Source organism: Microtus ochrogaster, unplaced genomic scaffold (genome assembly GCF_000317375.1).
Source record: "Microtus ochrogaster isolate Prairie Vole_2 unplaced genomic scaffold, MicOch1.0 UNK65, whole genome shotgun sequence".
Lineage (NCBI taxonomy): Eukaryota > Metazoa > Chordata > Mammalia > Rodentia > Cricetidae > Microtus > Microtus ochrogaster.
In genome coordinates this window covers 1,607,600-1,630,135 of record NW_004949163.1, presented here as the reverse complement: position 1 = coordinate 1,630,135, position 22,536 = coordinate 1,607,600, and the positions used below count along the sequence as shown (strand labels likewise).

At 36.6% G+C, this 22,536-nt stretch overlaps 1 protein-coding gene and 1 non-coding gene across 12 annotated transcripts in view; one reads left to right on the top strand and one right to left on the bottom strand.

Annotated features, from left to right (window-relative positions):
- The window catches only part of Atrx (ATRX, chromatin remodeler), a 162,786-nt gene that overhangs the window by 21,987 nt on the left and 118,263 nt on the right, over positions 1 to 22,536 (bottom strand). For all 11 annotated transcript variants that reach the window (XM_013354721.2, XM_005369881.1, XM_026777416.1 and 8 more), the window contains 5 exons: positions 18,950 to 19,103; positions 16,877 to 16,983; positions 11,006 to 11,114; positions 8,535 to 8,712; positions 7,290 to 7,484 (listed from right to left, as the gene is read on the bottom strand). In XM_013354721.2, coding sequence (XP_013210175.1) covers positions 7,290 to 7,484; positions 8,535 to 8,712; positions 11,006 to 11,114; positions 16,877 to 16,983; positions 18,950 to 19,103 — 743 coding nt within the window. The remainder of the gene's footprint in view (positions 1 to 7,289; positions 7,485 to 8,534; positions 8,713 to 11,005; positions 11,115 to 16,876; positions 16,984 to 18,949; positions 19,104 to 22,536) is intronic.
- On the top strand, positions 9,924 to 10,111 carry LOC113455556. The gene has a single exon (XR_003376622.1). It is a non-coding gene; the product is annotated as a U2 spliceosomal RNA (small nuclear RNA).

Here is a 22,536-nt window from a genome sequence, read left to right as displayed (position 1 = left end):
AGAAAAGTAAAACAGCCAAGCCACTAGAGTAGTCTTACCTCTAGAAAGACTGGGTGACTGCAGACAGAGCCCTGATCTTCTGTCTCCTCCCATTTTTTATTCTCCAGTAGTGCTGGGATTAAAGACATGAGACTCACTAGGACTGAGATTAAAAATATGGGCCATCACCACCTAAATCTATTTTTCCATTGATGTTGAGTAGCCCAGGGTGGCCTTGAACTCACAGAGATCCACCTGCCTGTCTCCCAAATCCTGGGATTAAAGGTGTGTGACACCACTGCCTGGCCTCCAGTGACTTAGTTTTACCTTCTGACCCTCAAGGTAAGCTTTATTTATTAACAAATAAATACAATATTGCTGTTATTGAAACATCTTAAATGCCATATTCTATAGAACTCTGAAGAGTTTGATAATGACCTATCTAAAATATACCTTCGTTTGACCTTGAAAATATACCTAATTTAACTACAAATTCAATTATAATAGAGGCTTAACTACTAACCTGCATTTCCTTATTATCCTAAACTAAACAGTTGGTAACAATTTAAAAGGACTAGAAATTTGTATTACATTGTTAAATGAGTTGTATAGGTACAATAACTTGAATAAGAGTAGAAATGTATGTACAGTATGCTCTAACAAACATACAAGAGTCCAGACCAATGTAAAACACAAATATACATTTAAAACTAGTAAAAGCAGACTCAATAATCTACCTTTTTATCATATCTATAACCTCTGTTTTTACTTTTCAGAGTAGATTCAATAATTTACCATTTTATCCTATCGCATCTGTATCATTTCTTTTTAGAGTAGATTCAAAAATCTACCATTTTATCCTAGCATATCTATACCCCTTTTATTCTTTTCAAAACAAGAACCTTACATTTAATTTCTTTTGTTTTGATTTTTTTCCTGGCTATAACCAATAACAACTTAACCAAACCCAGTCTCTGTGTAATGGGAAAGTACAAGGTTTGTCTCAAGTACTGGCTAGAGCAGTCTGTTAGGGTGGAACTACCTCAGCTAGATACCTCAAAATTGTTCTGAGAAGTTTGTAGTCCAAAGCCCATCTTTAGGTGGTGTTTTTCAGTCTAGTGATATTATAATACTCCTAAAGGAATTGTCAAAGTCATGGTTCACCACAGAAAACTGATAGAGACTAAAACCCGAAATCATGTACAGGAAGGTAGATAAAATCTTTTTCTAGAATTAGCACTCTATATGACCATTAATTTCAATGTGTATATATATATATATTACACATTATATATATATATATATATCACCTTAAGAAAAGCTGTTAAAGAGTCAAAAACCAAAGGATTATGAGATTAGTGGCAATAAAAGTCCTTAAAGTTTTGTTTTTCTTCTGTCCCATATCAGGTGGCTCTTCTGACATGAGACAGAGATTTGATTTCACTTCAATAAGCATGTTTGGGTTTAGAGAAGGAAAGAGCCACACTCCAATTCAAAGCCATCTTTAATCTTTAATTGGAGTGGGACTCGAAAAATATCATTTGTATTAATATGTCTATAGAAAATAGAAGAAGCAAATATTTTGGAAGATTTATGAAATTTTAACCTGTTTGGAAATGTGATATACCAATAGGCCAATTTGCTCTTTTTCTTGAGAATTTTTTTGGATGATTTGTCCTTTTTCTTCAGATGTCTCATTTGTCCAGTGTTCTTTGGGTTCCTTAATGGGATGCTTTTATTCTCCAGAAAAGACAGAAATAAAACCCATTTACCAACCCTAATTTTGGGGAGGTTCTATTTTGACAAGTTATTTCTGATCAAATGAAAAGCATTTGTTAGATTTATAGGTCAGTTTAGACAAAACAACCATGTTGCTTGATAAAAAACAATTTGGATGCCAAGATTCTGATGAAATTATTGCTACATTCACACCTGTGTCTACCAGATCTTTTTAATTTTAGTATTTGTTCATTTATAGAAGTTTGTCAAAATACTTGCTTTATGGTCTTTCCTGAATTTTTTTGTTCTCTTTTCTATAGTTATTCTATTATCCAGAGCAATATGGTTTCTCACAATAGGCATTAGGTTCACTATTGCTCTGGAAAGGAGTTTCCTCTATTATGGCAGGAAATGAGTGAACAAGATTTGGCATAGGGTACTGAAAAGAGACCCTCAACGGAGTTTCTAGATGGCAAAGGATTATACTGAAAATCCCTTGTTGACCCACATTCATTAGTCCAATGTCTGCCTTTGCCACAATTTCTGCATAATACAGAAGGGGGGGGTGTTCTGAATGGATTATACTTGGGAAAAAATAGTTTTTAGGAACACCCTGTTTACAGTCCCTGTTAAAGTGACCTTGTTTGCCACAATTGAAACAAAACCTGACATTTCGATTTTTCTTCAAACCTCTGAAAAATCACCTCTTACCACATCATCATGGTCATGAGATTCAACACTAATTGTATCTAGGATCAATTACTCCAAAGATGCTGACCTTGTCTTTAATGGCCTAATTATCCTTCTGCATTGAGAATTAGCATTCTCTCATATTTTTGGTTGTAAGACTAGCCTTTAATGGCTGAGACAACTCTACAGCCCGAGAATTAGCAGTCTCAAAAGCCAGAGATTCAATCATTATTTGTCTACCTTCTGATTTTTGGTATCATTCTATTTACTACTGATGTCAATCTCTGTAAGAAATCCATGAAGGTTTCTTTTGGGCCCCATATGACTTCAGTAAATGATTCAATCTTCTTTCCTACTTCTCCAATTCTGTCCCAAGCATTTGAAACTGCTGCATAGCATAAAGTCACAATGTGATCATCATATAGAGATTGCCTTGCTGGAGTAGCTATAGTAGCATAAAAGAAGTTGATCTTGGGAGATACTTCTAGCTTTACTCCATTCTTCAACAGTATTAGCCTCTTCTCTGAACCAGGTACTCCATTGTAATTATGGGACAGGCTCTAAAACAGCTTTAACCAGCTCTATCCAGTAGTTAGGGATAATTCTATTATAAACTGTAATACTCTATCTCAGTCGGCAGAGCATGAAACTCTTAAACTCAGGATCATGGGCTCGAGCCCCACATTGGGCGTCAAATGGAGCATGGATAATAAAACTTAGAGACAGATATTGGGTTCATGCTGAAAGCAGTCAGCCACTGACACCTCTACCTCAGATTAAAAAAATGGGTGGGATTCTGTCATCATGAATCCTGAAGACTCCACACCCCACATTTCACTGAGTTCCTATCTTTTCCCCCTTATATTCCTCTCTCCAACCAGCCATAACACTCCAGTCTCCACTTCCCTAGCGATGGGATTAAAGGTGTGTGATCCTAAGTGCTGGGATCACCTTTGTATGAGCTCTATTTCACTTTTAGACAGATTCAATCTTGTATAGCTCACGGTGGCCTTGTAGTCACAGAGATTCACATGCCTCTGTCTCCCAAGTCCTTGGGATAAAAATGTGTGCCCCCAGGACCTGGCCTGTATGTATGGCTGCTTTGCTCTCTGATCTTCAGGCAAGCATTATTTATTAAAACACAAATAATACACCACTATAGAAGAACATTATAAAAGAATGGACTGAAGCTAATTATTCCAGGTTTTTGTTTGTTTTGTTTCATTGAGTTGGGTTTTTTTTTTTTTGTCAACTGAACTCAAAGTGAAATTATCTGAGATGAGGAACCTTAATAGAGAAAATGCCACCATTAGATTGCTGTAGACAAGTCAGAAGGCCTTTTCTAGATGGATTATTGGTATGAGAGGTACCAGCACACTGTGATTGGCATCAGTCCTGGACAAGTGGTCCAGAGGTGCATAAGAAAGCAAACTGAGATGATCGGGGGAGCGAATAAGTAAGCAGCACTTTTCTATGGTCTCTGTTTCAGCTCCTGCATCTCAGTTTCTACCTTGACTTCTACTGATCATGGATTATTAAACCTGTAAGCCAAAGAAACCCTTTTTTCCTCATGTTGCTTTTGGCCTTGGTGTTTTAGCAATGCAATAAAAAGCATAACTAGGAGAGCTGAGCATATAATTCAAACCAGTAATCCCAACCTTTAGGATGCTGAAGCAGGAAGACTGCTAAGTATTCCAGAACAGCCTGAGTAACATAGTAAATTCAAGGTGAGTAAAAGCTATACAGCAAGATCCAAGATTTAAAAAAAAGAATAATATGAGAAGAATATACACATTGAGGACACATGATTCAAAAGACCCTAAAATTAAATCACTAAAAGAAAACATTATCATTAGCAACAACAATGAAAAATCCTATATGCAGATTTAAGGCAATATGAGTAATGTGATAAGGTAGTGAATGAAGCTGACTACTATGATAGTTTCAAGAAGGAACTAAAGACACAATATAAAGGGTTAGTGTGAGGCTTGGGAGTAAAGCACTTGTGGAACAAGTGCAACGTCCTGGGTTCAACCCCAGGAACACAAAAAGACTTACACAAAACCAAATACAAGGTAAAACAAACCAATTATCTTCTTTTCAGAAATCTACCTTGAGTTACTGAGTGAGACTAAGCATTCAACTGTAACCAAACTTTTCAAAGACAGTAGATCATTAAGGAAAGATGGAAGTTTTTTTTTAAAAGAATCAGAACAATATGGAAGACAGCAATGGAAGAATGTAGTTCTTACTTTTAAAGAGCTAGAAAAATAAGACACCAAATCACAGTTAAGTGATTAATAAACAAAGTCTGAGACATCCAATCTAATTAGAAAGTTGCAAAGTACAACTAAATAGTAACAGAAATACAAGACAAGAATTGTGTAATAAAGAGGATGTGATAAGGCAGAAAGACACAAAATCATATCAGGGAAATAAAAGTTAGGTACTTTCAGGAAAAATAACTCATCAAAAGGTATACTACTTAATAACTATTTAGATAACACTAGGGAATAAATTTAATAAAAATGAAGAAGATAAATCATTTATAGTGGTCTTAAAAATAAAACACAAAATGAAAATCAAAACAAAGGAGGGGGAAAATACCATAACAAAACAAAAGAGAGAACATAAAGTTGGTTTGGTAGGGAGGTGTAAAGGAGCAGGAAGAAGTTGGGAGAAGGAAGAAAACATGATCAAAATATATTGTATGTAGCTGGGTGCTGGTGGCACATGCCTTTAATCCCACCACTCAGGAAGAAAAGGAAGGTAAATCTCTGTGAGTTCAAGGCCAGTCTAGTCTATTAAGCAAGTTTCAGGACAGCCAGGGCTACACAAAGAAAGTCTGCTTCAATAAACCCATATGTTTAAATAAATTTTAATTACAAATAAAGAATAAAAAATTATAGATAAAAAGGACTAGGGCCACATTTTTACTGTAAATAACAGGAAGTAGCTTTGATGATAAAAGCAGATTCAAAAGACAAGAAATGTTTCACTACAAATATCAAAATAAATACTATCAAAATATTAGCATGATGAAATTAACTTGTAAATACAAGCCTAAGGAACAAATATAACACTTATTGAGTAACTATACAGTACCTACTCCACTATAACCACCTTGTTTTAGGTCTCCTATTACCATTCACCTACATCATATTAATAGTATCCTAACAAGTTTTTTAACATCTATTTTACTTTCTCCAGTTCATCTTCTACACTGATACACAAAGTTATTTTTCTAAGAATAACTTAGATAGAAAATGTTTCTGTTTAAAATTTAATAGATTCCATAGCCATAATATGATTCCTAACTTAAGTACTATGATCACAATTCCCCTCTGCCTTGGAGCATTTTTTTCTTCTTCTCTTGCCAAGTAAGCCTACTTCTGTACCTCCACTGTAAACTTACAGTGTGATGATCTGATTTCTTGAGGCTCCCAAAACTTGTGCCATTTTATGCACATTTCTTTTGCCTGTCCTCCCTGTGGTCTCAGCAATACCATAGCCACGCACTTCTATTTTCAACATTTCTTCAAGCCTTCTTCAAGCAAGTCCTCTCTCTAACTTTTCCCAACAAACTGGGTAGTCCTTTTATATGTCTGTATAGATTTCTAATATACAACCCAGAATATTCATTTTATTACTTAAGGCAAGATAAAAAACTTATTAAACTTATAATGAAGTACATAAAAGCAAAGGGACTCTACCTAAAAGTGTCTGCTGTTTTGGCCTACCTGATCTCATTTAGTCACACATTGCTAGTCCTGAATCATCTTTGTGGAACAGCAAACACAATTATGAAAATGAGTTTCAAGTTTTAGCTATAACCTTATAACCTTTACTCATTAGAGACTGTTGCTTGTAAAAAAGAACTTCCTTCCTAAGCCTATTTGCCTTACTTGAATGTGCACAACCACATGAAGAACTAATAAATACTTTTATAAGTGAAAGAAGTTACGCTGTTGTATTGATATGGCACCCAGATAGCTGCTTTCCTAATTCTCTTAATGTTAATGATATTTTTGAGACAGGGTTTCTTAGTGTAGCTTTGGAGCCTGTCATGGAACTTGCTTTATATATGTAATTTTATTTTATTTTTTTAAGGGACGTCCACTCCACCTTAATCCCAGCACTCAGGAGGCAGAGGCAGGTGGATCTTTGTGAGTTTGAGGTCAGCCTGGTCTATGTAGTGAATTCCAGGACAGCCAGGGCTACACAAAGAAACCCTGTCTCAAAAAACCCAACAAAATCAAAGAACCTCTTTACTGTTTTGAGTTGTGGGTGCAATAATTTACATGCTTACCAAAAGTGCACACGGTTCCCTTTATATCCACATTCTCACCAATACTGACTACTTCTTATTCCTCGGATTCTTAGCTACCCTAACAGATATGAGGTAGAATCTCATTCATTATGTTTTTGATTTGCAGCTCCCTAACAAGTAGTGATGGGAAAATTTTCATACACCTATTTGCTGATTCTTAATTGCTCTATGAGAGAAAAAAAGGTTAAAGAACAGACAACTAACTTACTAGTAGATTAGTCATATAAACATGCCTTCAATTTAAAGCTTAGGAAAACACAGTTTTAATGATTTCCACTCAGATTTCTGATTAGATTTCTTTCTGGGTGGTGGAAATGTTATTTGGCATAAATAACATTTATAGTTTTCAGAAATATTATCTTCTTTGTGGTGTTGTATTGATAAGTAATTAAGCATTCTTTCACTTATAATCATATAGACTAAAGTTTGTTAAATATCAATTTAGTCTCTGAAAATATATGAAGTACACACAGCCTTAATCAGAATCTCATCTTCATTGTAGTAGTACAATTTCCTTGGTCCCTGTTGGCATTTGATTTGTTAGTTAACCTAATAATCTGAAAAGACATACCTTTGGCAGCATGGGGGTGTCCCTTTTCTTCTTCTTTTCTGAATTGGGGTCATCTAATAGGTCTGGCTCAAAAGTATAAAGTTCAGTAAGCTCATTCATGGTAAAATGACGTTCAACCTGCTGTTGATCAACAACTCGAAAAGACAGTGACTGCTTTGTTACCTGTCGATCATAAATCTTATCTTCCATGGTTCCCTTTGTTTAAAAAAAACAAACAATACACAGATAAAAAAATTGGTTAACATAAAACTTATGGATAAATCTAGTTACAGGTTAATATGAAATGCTAAAATTTCAAGGTCACATGTTGCCACAAAAAATCCCTAACAATGTTAGTCCATTCATGAAAGAATTAATCTATTCTAGGAAACTTACCGTCTTAATTTGTCATCAGGTTAATAAAGTTTGACTATGAAGAGTTATTCTAAATTATCTGACCAAAATGGATTTGTGGCCTGCTTTGAGATAATTCTATACTTTGTGAAAGTCAAAGAGCAGGCAGATATCAGGATAAACAGAAATAGAAGGCACAAGAAATAAGAATTTAGATGGGTACTGAAATTAGAATACGAGAAACCAGATTTTTAATGTGATATATAATAGGCTAACAATACACAAAACGTCTTATAGTTCAAATATGGCTTTCTAAAATTCAAGATAAACTAATATACTGACATATACTATACATTACTTATAAACTAAAATACAAAGAAGCTGTACACATGTCACACTAAAGAAGATCAAGTAAGCAAATATCTGCTAGTAAATATCAGGCTGCAACTAAGAGAAGCCCAGATTTGGGTTCAAGCGGAGAGTATATGTCCTACCTGCTCCTGAAACAGATGTGTCAGTTAAAAGGGCACCTTGACTCTACAAACACAAATGACCTTGAAATGCATCTATTTCTTGAATTTTGATGAATTTTTATTAAATCTGAATTCTGAGGAGAGTTGATTTTGTTTTTAAACAGAGGTCTATGTAACCAAGATTGTCATTGAAAGCGCCACCATCCTACCTACAGGTCCTATGTGCTGGGACCACAGCTGTGCAACACAATGTCTGGCTTCTGTCTGACCTAACTTGATATCAGTTTTATTTATAGAATATTTTCAAGTATGTTTCTTTCTAAGAGACCTACACTGGGCATGTCTAACGTATTATCAGTTTCATCTGTATATGTTCTTGCACCTCTAGATTATTAACATCAACTTCTTAGTATAAAAAGAATGCAAATGACAAACCTACCTGAGCTAAGAACCTATACACATAAACAGGCTTAGTTTGTCCAAAGCGATAAACTCTGAATATACTCTGGATGTCATAAGATGGATTCCAAGAAGCATCAAATATAATCACTCTATTAGCAGCTACCAGGTTAATTCCAAGAGACCCTGCTTTGGTGGAAATGATAAACAATCGCCCTCTAAAAATGAAAATGTAAAATAAATGCTTAGTTATTATGACTTTAATATTACAAAAGTACACACACACCGTATACTTTAATAAGAAAAATCAACTTCCCACAAAAAACAATTGTACTATTTATTATATTAATTATAGTTATATTATTAATATTAAAACCTACAATAACTTATAATTAAAGATGACTTAAAGATTAAGAGGGGCTGAAGGAGGGGATAGAATATGATCAAAATATAGTATGTATAAAATTGGTTTAACAAATAACAAGATGAACCCAAAGAAAAAATATATAAATCCTTCTGGAAATTGGAAGCAGGCAAAAACACGGGGCAAAAGTTGGGAGAATGAGGGTGAGGGTAGGGGTGGGAGGGGGGTTGGGAGAAGAGGAGAGGGGAGAGAGAAGGCAGAAGGGAAGAACTGGGGAGAGCTTGGGGGAATGGGATGGTTGAGATGGAGGTAGGGTGGATACAGGAGCAGGGAAGAAGATATCTACATTAAGGGAGCCATTTTAGGGTTGGCAAGAGACTTGGCTCTAGAGGGGTACGCAGGTGTCCATGGGGATGTCCCCAGCTGTGTCCTTGGGCAGCAGAGGAGAGGGTGTCTAAACTGTCCTTGCCACATAATCACACTGATGATTATTTCGAATATCACCATAGAATCTTCGTGCGGCGATGAAGATAGAGACAGAGACTCACATCAGAGCACTGGACTGAGCTCCCAAGGTCCAGTTGAAGAGCAGAAGGAGGGAGAAGATGAGCAAGAAAGTCAGGACCGCCAGGGGTTGGTCCACCCACTGAGACAGTGTGCCTGAGCTAATGGGAGCTCACCAAATCCAGCTGGACCAGGACTGAATGAGCAAGTGATCAAACCAGACTCTCTGAATGTGGCTGACAATTGGGGCAGACTGAGAAGCCACTGATAAAGGCACTGGGACTTGTTTCTACTGCATGTACTGGCTTTTTGGGACCGTAGTCTATTTGGATGCACAACTTCCTAGGCCTGGATATAGGGCGAGGGGTGTGTGTGTGTGTGTGTGTCTTGGACTTCCCACAGGGCAGGGTTCCCTGTGGAAATTTTTGAATGGAAAAATTAAAAATAAATAAATAAATGGAAAATAAAATTGGCTTAAATAAAAAAGTTATCAATATACATATTAAAATTAGTTCTGCATCATTTATGATTGAAGAAAAGCAAAGTAAAAATCACTGCAGGACTGTTTCTCAGCCTTTTGGCAAAAATCAAGTATAGTGTCTGTTATCAGTTTAATATCCAATGTATCCTCTAACAAAAGAGAGCATGTTATACGAGTTTTTGGAGCTAAGAGATAGAATAGGAACAGTTTATGACCACTCCATGCATCGACCAAATATTGCAATTCCTCCAGGAACAGTGCACCGTCTTTGGAGAACATGAATGAATGAATGAACAACCTAGATTTTGTAAAACATGAAAATACTAAGTTGCGAGGAGAATGTAGAATCGCAGTGCCATATACATTGTTAAAAGTACAAACCATAAAGTCACTGTGGAAAACTGACAGTCTCATAGATAAAGATAAAATTAGCCAGGCAATGATGATGCACTCCTTTAATCCCAACACTCAGGAGGCAGAGGCAGGTGGGTCTCTGTGAGTTCCAGTACAGCCTGGTCTTAAGAGCTAGTTCCAGGACAGCTAAGACTGTAGGCAGAGAAACGCTGTCTAAAAAAAAAAATTATCACAAAAAAAAAAAAAACCAGAAATTACAATCCTTAAATTGCATCACACATAGGGAAATAGCATTGAGGAAAAACTTATACAGGGACATTCATAATAGCTTTAATTCCAAAACCTGGGAAAAATTCAATGTCCCTGAGAAGGCAAGGCTACACACACTGTATATATCCCTATGATGACCTAGAATTTAAAAATAATCAGGAAATAAGCAAAAAAATCACAAATAGTTTTTTGAGACAAAAATCTTACAATGCTGGCCTAGCCGCCTTGCAAACTGCTACATAGATGAGGCTGGTATTGAACCTACAAAGATTTACCTGTTTCTGTTTCCCAAATGCTGGAATTAAAGTATGTGCTACCATGTCTGGCACAAATAAATACATTTCAGTAAGTAAATGAAGTGAGACTCGTATTGCTACTATGTATAGGATTCCATAAACAAATTTTTGGAATGAAGAGTGTGATTGACCTGGTTTAGGCCTTAATTTCATCATTTGTTAAAAATGAGAGGATATATTAAAAATATAATTTTACTGAAACTACATTTGAAATATCTATACATGTAGAACAAGCACCATACCTCACATTGGTTTCATCATTAAATTCCTCGGCCCACTTTTTCCTTGACTGTGCAGTAGTAGAACCATCCAAGCGGTAATAGTCAATATTCCTGAGCCACTTCCCTTCACCTGAAAATGTAAACAGAAAACTCAAAAGAGGAATTTGATGTGTTACCCTACTAATATTAGTAGATTTTCTTCCTTGAGTATCCCTTAAAAGGAAGATGGCCAAATTCTTGCTACAAAGCTTGGCCTGAATTTGATCCACCAGGTTGAAGGACAAAACTGAACTCAAATTGTTTTCTGACCTCCACTCACATCCCCGCACATGCACACACTAAATAAGCGTAATATAAAAAAAACTTTAAGTGGATGATAGGCCAGGCATAATACTATATGCCTATATCCCAGCACTAGGAGGGCTAATGGAGAATTTCAAGTTCTGAATCTGAGAAGCTTCTGTAAAGCAAAGGCCAACATCAAAAAAGACGAAAAGGCAGCCTACAGAATGGAAAAAAAATTTCACCAACCCTACATCACACAGGACTGATCTCCAAAATATAGAGAGACCTCAAGAAAATAGACATCAAAATTCCAAATGACCCAATTAAAAAATGGGCTACGGATCTAAGAGAATTCTAGCAGAAGAATCTCAAATGGCCGAAAGATACTTAAGAAAATGCTCAACATCCTTAGCTATCAGGTAAATGCAAATGAAAACGACTCTGAGATACTATCTTACACCAGTCAGAATGGCTAAGATCAAAAATACCAATGATAGCTTATGTTGAAGAGGATGCAAAGTAAGGGGAACACTTTTCCATTGCTGGTGGGAGGGCAAACTTGTACAGCCACTTTGGAAAACAGTATGGCGGTTTCCCAGAAAATTGGGACTCAACCTAACGCACAACCCAGCAATACCACATTTGGGCATATACCCAAAGGATGCTCAATCATACTATAAGGACATCTGCTCGACTATGTTCATAGCAGCATTATCGTAATAGCCAGAACCTGGAAACAGCCTAGATGCCCCTCAACCAAAGAATGGATGAAGAAAATGTAATACATTTAAACAATGGAGTACTACTCAGTGCCTTAAACAAAAAACAAAAAACAAAAAACGAAAAACAATGACATCTTGAAATTTGCAGGCAAATGGATGGAACTAGAAAAACCATCCTGAGTGAAGTAACCCAGACCCAGAACGAGGATCATGGTATGTACTCACTTATAGTGGATATTAGACATAAAGTAAAGGATAACCAGCCTACAGCCCACAACCCCAGAGAAGCTCGGTAACAAGGAGAACCCTATGAAAAACCTATATGCATCCCCCTGGAAAGGGGAAACAGACAAGATCTCCTGAGAAAATTGGGACATGGGGATGGAGGAGGAAGGGAGGGTGGATGGGGAGGAGGAAAGAAGAAGGAGAAGGGGAAGGATTAGTTGAGGAAATGGGATAGTAGCGATGGGGGGAGGACAGAGAGGGAGAACAAGGAAAAAGATATCTTGATTGAGTGAGACATTATGGGGTTAGCAAGAAACCTGGCACGAGAGAAGTTCCCAGGAATCCACAAGGATGACCCCAGCTAAAATCCTAAGCAATAGAGAAGAGGGTACCAAACTGGCTGTGTCCTATAGTCAGATTGATGAATATCTTAAATGTCATCATAGAACCTTCATCCAGCAGCTGATGGAAACAGATACATGTTATGGGATAATGCTCTTGTACCCTGTAATGATTTGTCACTTTTATAGGTTTAATAAAAGAATGATTGGCAAGTAGCCAGGCAGGAAGTAAAGATGGGATAACTAGACTAGGAGAATTCTAGGAAGAGGAAAGGCTCAGTTTAGAGTCGCCACCTAGATGCAGAGGAAGCAAGATGAAAATGCTGCAGTGAGAAAAGATAGCAAGCCATGTAACTAATCATAGATAAGAATTATGGGCTAATTTAAGTTGTGAAACCAAATTAATAATAAGCCTGAGCTAATAAGCCAAACAGTTTATAATCAATATAAGCCTCTGTGTGTTTCTTTGGGACTGAACTTGTGGCACCAAGAGGGAAAAGAAATTTTTGTTTACAGATGCAGAGATCTACAGCAGGTTCCCCTGCTGTCAGGCTGGAGTTGCTGAACTCCCATTAACTCACTTAAGCTATTTCAGTAGGCATCTGTATCATGGTATTGATCCCTTTTGCATATTATTGCTCCTCTCTCTCTTTAACTGAACTTTGGTAGTTCAGCAACTCCAGCCCGACAGCAGGGGAACCTGCATAGGACCAAACCAGGCCCTCTGAATGTAGGGGACAGTTGTGTGGCTTGGGCAGTTTGTGGGGCCACTGGTAGTGGGACCAGGATTTATCCCTACTGCTTATACAGGTTTTTGGAACCCATTCTCTTTATATGAATACCTTGCTCGGCCTAGATATAGTGGAAAGGGCCTTAGCCCTGCCTCAAAGCAATGTGCTAGACTTTGCTAACTCTCCATGCTAGCTCTCAGAGAGCCTTACACTCTCTGAGGAATGGATGGGAGTTGGAGTTGGGGGGAAGGTAGAGGGAGTAGGAGGAGGGGAGGGAATAGAAACTGGGATTGGTATGTAAAATGAGAAAATATCTTTTTTAAAAAAAATAAATACATAAACTTTAAAAAAATTAAATGGATGGTAGAGCAGGCATAATAGTACATGTTTATAATCCCAGCACTAGGAAGACTGATGAAGAATTTCAAATCCAGGTCAGGCTAGTACTCCATAACTAGACATTCTCAAAATATCAAAATAAGATAAAAAAAAGATATAGCTAAGTTGGCAAAGTGCATGAAGCCCTGGATTCTCAGTACAAAAGAAAACCAGATGTGGTAGAGAGTAAATGCATACAATTCCAGCACCACTTGGGAGGTAGAAGCAAGAGGACAAGAACTTCAAGGCCAGGCTCAGATAAGAGTGAATTTGAGACTATATATTTACGAACAGAAACAGACTGGGTTAATGGCTCATGGCCGGCTGTGCAAATACGAGGATCTGAGTTCTGATCCCTAGCACCCAAGCAAAAGCTGGGCATGGTGATGGGCTCCTGATGCTAAGGGCTTACTGGCCAGTCAGCCTAGCTGGATTTGTGAGCTCCAGTCAGTGAGAGACTTTGTTTTAAAAAAAATAAGAAAGAGTGACTGAGGAAGATACCTGAGACTGACTCTGATCCTCAGGTACTCAGAGGCACTTGTGTACAGGCACACATATACACACAAAAACCAAACAAGAAGGTAGGTTATATTACTGAACAGATGACCAGTATACTCTTCTAGCATGTACAAAGCCCTGAGGTCCCATCCTCAGAAAACAGAAATGAGTTTATCTCTTCTTATTGTACAAAATATATCCTTCCCCCCTTTCCAGTGTTGTATTGAGACAGGGTTTCACCCCATAGCCAAGATTGCCAACACAATCCTTCTTGTCTCTGCCTTCCTACTGCCAGAATTATAGTACTGTCATTACGTCTAGCAGAAAGACGGTCCTTTTCAAAACAAGAGATAATTAATTACATCATGAATAAATTCACCACACTGGCTCTGGTGGCTCATGCCTGTAAATCCTAGTATCTTGCTCAAACAAGAGGTAGAAAATACCTGAGAAATGTCAGCCTCTACCCTCACTGGCCTGGAACTTTAGGTCAGTACCTAAAACTCTCAAGATTCTGGAGTTCTCTGACTTTTGACATTTTGCACAGATAGCTAGATTATAATTTCTAATCTGAATCTGATAATCTAAATTAAAACCCATAGTATTCCAAATTCCGATACTTAAAAAACTTCAGATTCCCAAACACTTTTTAATTTGCAACTAGGGTTACATGTGTTTGATCAAGCACTACCATGATTTACTGTGGTGTTCCTTAAATCTAACGTACACAATACACAGTGCCAATCCTAGGAGTAGTAAAAATAGTCACGTAAAAAACTCCATTGGTAGTTGTAACCAATGCTTGCAAAGACAAATTATAAAATTAGAAATAAACTGAGCCACGCAGTGGTGATACATGCAGCACTCAGGAGACACAGGAAGGTGAATCTCTCCGAGTTTGAGGCCAGCCTGGTCTACAGAGCTAGTTTCAGGTCCGCCAGGGTTAGAACAACTCGCCCCAAACTCGATGATAAAAAAAAGGAACCAATTGAAAAGCATATTAAAAAAAACAAAAATAGGTCAACTTTACTAGTGATCAGAAAAAAATATAAATTAGCCTAACAAAAAAACACCCCAAAACAAAGTCAAGGACTTTGAGTAAAAATGGTGATTTACAAGCTGTCTCTGAAATACAAGAATCAGAGTAACTGCCAGGTGGTTGTGGTGCACACCTTTAATCCCAGCACTTGTGAGGCAGAGGCAGGAGGATCTCTGTGAGTTCAACGCCGGTCTGGTCTACAGAGTGAATTACAAGACAGTCAGATCTATTATACAAAGAATTACTGTCAGAAAATTAAAAAAAGAATCAGAATAACCAAGGGCTTTATTCTGAAGAGAGAAGGGAGGGAAAGCATGAGGAAACATGACAAAGTAGACAGGAGCGTTGAAAGGCATAGAGAAAGAGAAAGGTTACAAACACAACCATGGGAAGCAACCTAAGCCCACACACAGCTCAGCCTCCAAGGTCTGATTACCTACTATGTGTTGGTTTTTGTTTCTTGTGGTCCTGGAGCTGAAACTTGCTTTGTACATCCAAGTTGCATGCTCTATCACTGAGCTACATCCCCAGACTCTTCAATAAGTTTAAAAAGAATTGCCCTATAGAACTATGACAGCCTGCAATTCCATTCAAAATATTAGAAAATTCATATTTAAATATACAAAAACTCAAAATAGTCAAAACATCACCATTTACAATAGCCCAAAGGTGAAAACATACCCAGTATCAATGAATGACTGATGAAAATGTGAAATGAGGCAGACAGTGGGATGATGGGGGATTTCCCTCTGTATGCTGTGATTACCATTAATGAACAAAGAAACTGCTTTGGACCTATAATAGGGCAGAACTTAGGTAGGCAGAGAAGACAGAACTGAAGGCTGGGAGAGAAGGGCGGAAAGAGAGATGCCATGGAGCCGCCACCAGAGTCAGACATGCTGAAACTTTGCCAGTAAGCCACTGCTACTTGGCGATATGCAGATTAATAGAAAAGAGTTAAAGTAATATAAAAGTTAACCAATAAGAAGCTAGAGCTAATGGGCCAAGCACTGATTTAATTAATATGGTTTCTATGTAACTATTTGGTTCTGGGCAGCCAAGACAAACAAGCGGCCTTGTCCAACAGTGGGATAATAGATCAGACACAAAGTATAACTTAATAACACCTGCCACAAATAGAATAACATTGAATTTAGCTCACAAAGTGAAAGAAGCTAATAATGAAACACTGTATTAGCATATTAAACTTTTGATAAGTGGATTTTAGCAAATCTTGGCACAAAAGAATAACAACAGAAAAATACATTAATATAATTCAGTGTAGTAGTCACTTTACTATTTGTATCCCATAAACATCATACCTTAAATATACAAAAGAAATATTTAAACAAAATAAAATAAAACAAAACAAGCAAGCATAATAACTAATGCTGTGATGCACTCAAGCACAAAGTTGAGGCCAGAAGATCATTAATTTGGGGCCAGCCTAGTTAAACATCAAGAGCCTGTTTTAAAACAGGGGATGAAAGGGGAAGAAACAGAGATGATACATAGATGTCTGTGAATAAACACAAGGAGAAAATACAAGCTAATTCTGAATGTCAGGGTTGCGAAAAATTGCATAGTTTGGTTTCCTTTATCCTTAAAATGTTTATATATGCTCAAGTGAGTGTTTTAAAACTTATAATAATGTAGGCATGCTTATGACTTACCTTTATAGATAAGAGGTTTATCTTTATCTTCTGTTTTCTCCCTACTAGCCAATTCGAGAAAATCTTCAATCAAGTCCAAAGATATGAGTGACTGGCTAAAAACAAGACTTAAAAAAAAAAAAGACTAGTGTTCATGGATTAGAAGATCAATCCAGTAATTATTTCTCCTAATTAAGTATTAATTTAACACAAAATCTTATAATTAAAATCTAAAAGGTTCAGCAAGATATACATTGAAAAAATTAAAAAGCTGACTGTAAGATTTGTATGAGTGTTAGGCACAAGACAAACAAACAAACAAAAAAAACAACAACTGAAAAGGTAACTTCAGCTCTAAATCACCAAAAGGCAGGAGAATATCAATGGAACAGAGCCTATCTGGACACAAACATAGTCACAGTTTGGTTGTCTCAGTTGTCTTTCCCAGAATCAAACACTATACTGAATCAATTAATCCTGAACTACAAACTAAGTTCTTAATGGAACCGAAGTTCCTAGAAATGCTATTTAATTGCTATTAATATAGAATTTGAACAATTATTCTAGTCAAGAAGTCAGCCTGAACCAATAAGCAAGTAAGACTAGTCTGGGGATCACTGAGCTAAGAACCACGCAAAGAACTTAAGAATCACTAGAACAAATGTCAAAATACTAATAACTGTTTCCTAGCTGCAAATAACAAAGAAAAGTTGATATCTGATTGACAAAAAAAATGTTTATACTTGCACAAGACATTTTGGTTTTACCTACTTTATTAGCATTTCATATGAAAATACAAAGAGCAGCGGGGTGGTGGTTGCACACACCTTTAATCCCAGCACTTGGAAGGCAGAGGTAGGAGGATCTTTGAATTTGAGGCCAGCCTGGTCTACAAGTGCTAGTTCCAGGACAGGCTTGAAAGTCAAACAGAAACCCTGTCTCAAACCACCACCCCCCCCCAAAAAAAAAAGAAAAGAAAGGAAATATAAATAGCAATATAAGACTGACTATATGGTTCAGTGGGTAAAATAGCTTGCCATCATCAGTCCAGACAAGTTGAGTTGAATTCCTGGGTTCCACAATGATGGAAGGAAAGATCCAATTCCCAAAGTATTCTTGTTACTTCCTCGCATGTGCTATAGCACAGGCAACATTCACGTATGTAATCAGAAACTTTTAAAAAGCAATACCCACAAAAACAGATAACTGGGGATAGATGGACTTTATTATCTACTTCCTGGTCCCTGTGAAAAATGGCAGCTACACACTGCCTTTGTCATGCATATCCCTTTATAATGAGTGGACTAAAAATCCCTCTGAAACCATGAAAAAATGCTTCTCCTTTAAGCTGTTTCTATCAGGTATTTTGTTACAACAATGAGAAAGTGAGTAAGACAGATAATATCCAAAAAATTGAAGGTGCTAATGATCAAGCCCAGTAGTCTTCTATACACTAGGCAAGCACTCTACCACTAGCTATAGACACACCTAAGCTCTCAAATTGTTTTTAAACCACAGAAATTGATAACAGAAAAACATATCTGTAGTATCATTTCTTCTCCTGTACAAACTCTAAACTCAAGTATCTATTTCCTACTTTTCATCTTTCATGAATAACAAATTATTCAAACTTAGCATGGCTCAAAGAAAAAATTCTTTATTTCTTATATTGTACTTGTTTAGTCTATAGCCCTCTTTATTTTAGTAAATAATACCATAATCCATCAGACATCTAAATTGCAGATCTAGTAGTCATCTTTGATTATTTCTTGCCCATATTTAATCTATCAATTCCTATTGTTTCTAAACCAAAACATAACATTTACCAATTAATCCCAGGACCTGGGAAGCGAAGGCAGAAAGATTATTGAGTTTAAGACCACCCTGAACTATACAGTAAAAACCCTGAAGCACTGAAGAAAAAACTTGATTATGTACTCAGAAACACACTGTTTATACTTTCATTACATTGTAATAATAATAAAATATACTTTACATGAGAAGAAAACACTAGATTTATTTAAATAAGCTTTATAAACAATTGTAAGTATACTAGAAAGTTCATTTATATAATAGATATATGAAAAAGCTTACACTTTATCCCCAATTTCTTCTGCCATTCGAAGAATTTCAAAAAGAAGTACCATTTTTCCAGAATGCTCTAAAACCTCAGCATCAGCATCTGTAACAAAATCTTTGTACCAATCTGGAGCTGGACTACTTGGATTAGAAGTGGAAGTAGTTTTACCTAAATAAAATAAATAGAACATAAGTAAGTATATTAATCAGGAAAAAAACTGAATGAGACCAAAAGGAGCAAAATAAGCCAGAGTAAGAAGGGTTAAGGGACTGATGAATATTTGGTACAGGGACAGACAGATGACCACGAAGGCTATCACAAGAGAAAGCTCTACACTGAGGAAAGGGCATTGAATTGGAAGAGATGAAGGTTGGAGATATACAAGGTGGTAGCAAGCAAAAGATGGATTCTGACAGAATTCAAGAAGACGGATGCTACAAGCAGGGCTGAGGAGGTCAGAACGAGATTATAAGAGGTGGAAATCCCACAGACCATAAAAAACTAAAACCCTGAAAATATACTATGAAAGACACGAAACAACAGAGACAGAGAGAACAAGGAAGAAAATCTCTTCCCCGTGCCAGTAAACCCAAACAGTGACCTGAGAAATCATCCACTCACACTAAACCATTGTGTTTTTAGTTTAAAAGAAAATTTGGCCATAAAAGAAACAAGAAGAAAGTATAGGAAATAATCTGCTAGATAATTTAAATGTAATTAGAATCAAAATAAAAATATTAGGTTAACATGCTTCTACACTTTCAACTCTGTTGCAAAGTATTTTAAATCTTAATGTTATAAAAAGCATAGAGCACAGTGAACTGTGTTTCATTTCTAATCTTCATCAATGTTTTAACTGTACTTAGTACAGATGAGTCTAAGATATAGTTCATTTTCGCTGCTTTTTCTAAGACCGAACTAATCCTCTACTTTCTATATATCTGTCATTTCTCTTCTACTCCAAGTATAGCCCTAAACTGTGCATCATCTTGGTTGGCATTTTAAACTGTGGACAAATAGTACCATCCTGCTTGTATCGTTCTGCAAATTATTGCTCAGTGTGGTTTCTCACGCGAAATGTAGTTATTTGTGTGTGTCATTTAGTTTTTTGATCCAGTCACACTAACTGCCATGTAGTATGCAACTACATGATTATGTAATCTGTTATTAACGTTCTGTCTGTAAGATAAAATGTTTCTCTATGAAAGCAAAAGGAATGTTCAATGCTGAGGCTATATTTTCTCATATACCATGCATTTTATACCACAAAGTTACACGATGATTCCTACAACAGTGCAACATACCAACTTTATAGAGTCTTTAGCCAGTATTTATAGAATCTTATTTTCTTGAGAATCTAGCTATGCTGTTTGTTTTGTGATCTCACTTTCCCCAGGCTGCTTATTAGCAATTTTAGTCATAAAATTTTCCTAAGGTTAATATTTCTAGTATTGTATTATTTTCTTTTTAAAATTCAAAAATGTGCCAGTCAGTGGCAGCACACGCCTTTAATCCCAGCACTCAGGAGGCAGAGGCAGCGGATCTCCAAGACTTGTAGGCCAGCCTGCTCTACAAGAGCTAGTTCCAGGACAGGCTCCAAAGCTACAGACAAACCCTATCTCATAAAACAAAAGAAAAATTTTAAATGTACTTATTGTGTTTGACATAGGGGGACTCATCTGTGGGGGTCAGGGGCCAACTGTGTGAAGTCTATTCTCTCCTTCCACCTTTATGTGGGTTTCTGGTATCAAACTCAAGTCTGCAAGCTTATACTATCTTGCCAACCATGTTTTAAAAATATTTCTATTTTGCTTTTATCAATTATACATGTGTACACTTTGAATACTGACCACTCCTCACCTCCAACTTCCAACCAGTTCTGCACACCATTTAACCTCCCTTCTAATCTCTCTATTAAAGAGATTTGCCTGTTCATTTTCTTCTGTGACACACAAGATAAACCAGGGCCATCTGTGTAAAATGTGAGTTTTCTTTAAAAGAGCTGTCATGGTCATGGTGTCTCTTCACAGCAACTGAAACACAAACTAAGTTATGGAGTGATGTTTAGAAGTTTCCTTTGGACTTTACTCCATGTCCTTTTCTCTTTGTTGACCTTGTGTTATAATAAACCATAGTCCTGAATATGACCAGCCCCTGGATTTTCTGATACGTTCTAGTCAATCAATGAGCTTGGACACAGTCTTGAGGACCTTGGAACATAACTTATTAAACAAATGTGAACACTTTTTATAATCAGTCACCTAGCAAACAGCCAATGCTTCTGGAGAATAGTGCACTAAAATAATTTTAATATGAAATCATCAGAACACAAAAATGCTAGCAGAAAGTAAAAATGTGAAGCTATATAGAAAGTAATTATAATTTCCAAGCAAACAGAACAAATTCCACTCTTTTTTGTGTGGGTAACTGAGGATCAAACCCAGGGAATCCTGAATGCTAAACATGTGAACTACCATTGAACCATGACTTTAGCCCTTCCATTCTAATTTTGCTCCTACTAAATATAATAATAGTCTATTATCTTAGCTGGTACAATGTTTTTCTAGCATACATGAACCCCTGGTCACCATCCTCAGCACTGCAAAAATAAAGTATCATGGCATCTATCTATAAGCCTAACTAACACTCTGAAGATAGATATAAAAGAACAGAAGTTCAAGATCATACTCAGATACATGTCAACAACTTGGACCCTTTCTCTAAAATAAATAATACAGAAACCTATGGGCTACTCTAAGTAATAGATATTCTGGCTTGGCATGGTAGACCATGTCTCTAATCCCAGTAGCAGGGAGGTTAAGTAAGGATAATTTCAAGTTCAAGGCAAGTCTCTGTTAGATTGCAAGTTCCAAGCCAGCATAAACTACACAGAACTTATGTCTCAAAAACAAACAAATCCTTAGCAGTATATAAAATTAAAACTCATAAACAAGTATGTCACACTGATTTTTCTTATTTTATCATCCACATAATTTAGTTATAACTTCTGTTATAACTCTGTGCTGTGTAAAGATGCATGACATGTTATCGGGAACTCAATGAATTCACAACTATTTTATATATGTTCTAGAACCTCGAAGAATCATAGAAGGCACAGAATATGATGTGTTAAAAAGCAATACACTTACTCAAAACTTCTAGATGCCTTCTAAACATATTTAAATAAATGGACTACTATTGTATATGGAGTAATCGTTCACTGTACATTTTAAAGGGGAAAAACCATTAACATGTCGGCAAAACACCTATACACATAAAATAAATAACAGAGGTAAGAAGGGAAAGGGGAGAGACAGACAGACAACTAAAGTGTATGTGGGGGGGAGAAAACCAGCAGCAGCACAGTTCTATGGTCTGGAATATGGTTTTCCCCCTCACTAAAACTCATTTTAAATTTTGATTCCCAAGAGATGGTTAGGTTGTTAAGGCAGATGAATAAACCAGAATAATGTAATGGTGAACACCGATAAAACTGAGGAGGCTAAGGCAGGAAGATCATGAGTTTGAGGCCAAGAAAACCCTATCTCAGAAGATAGATAGATAGATAGATAGATAGATAGATAGATAGATAGATAGATAG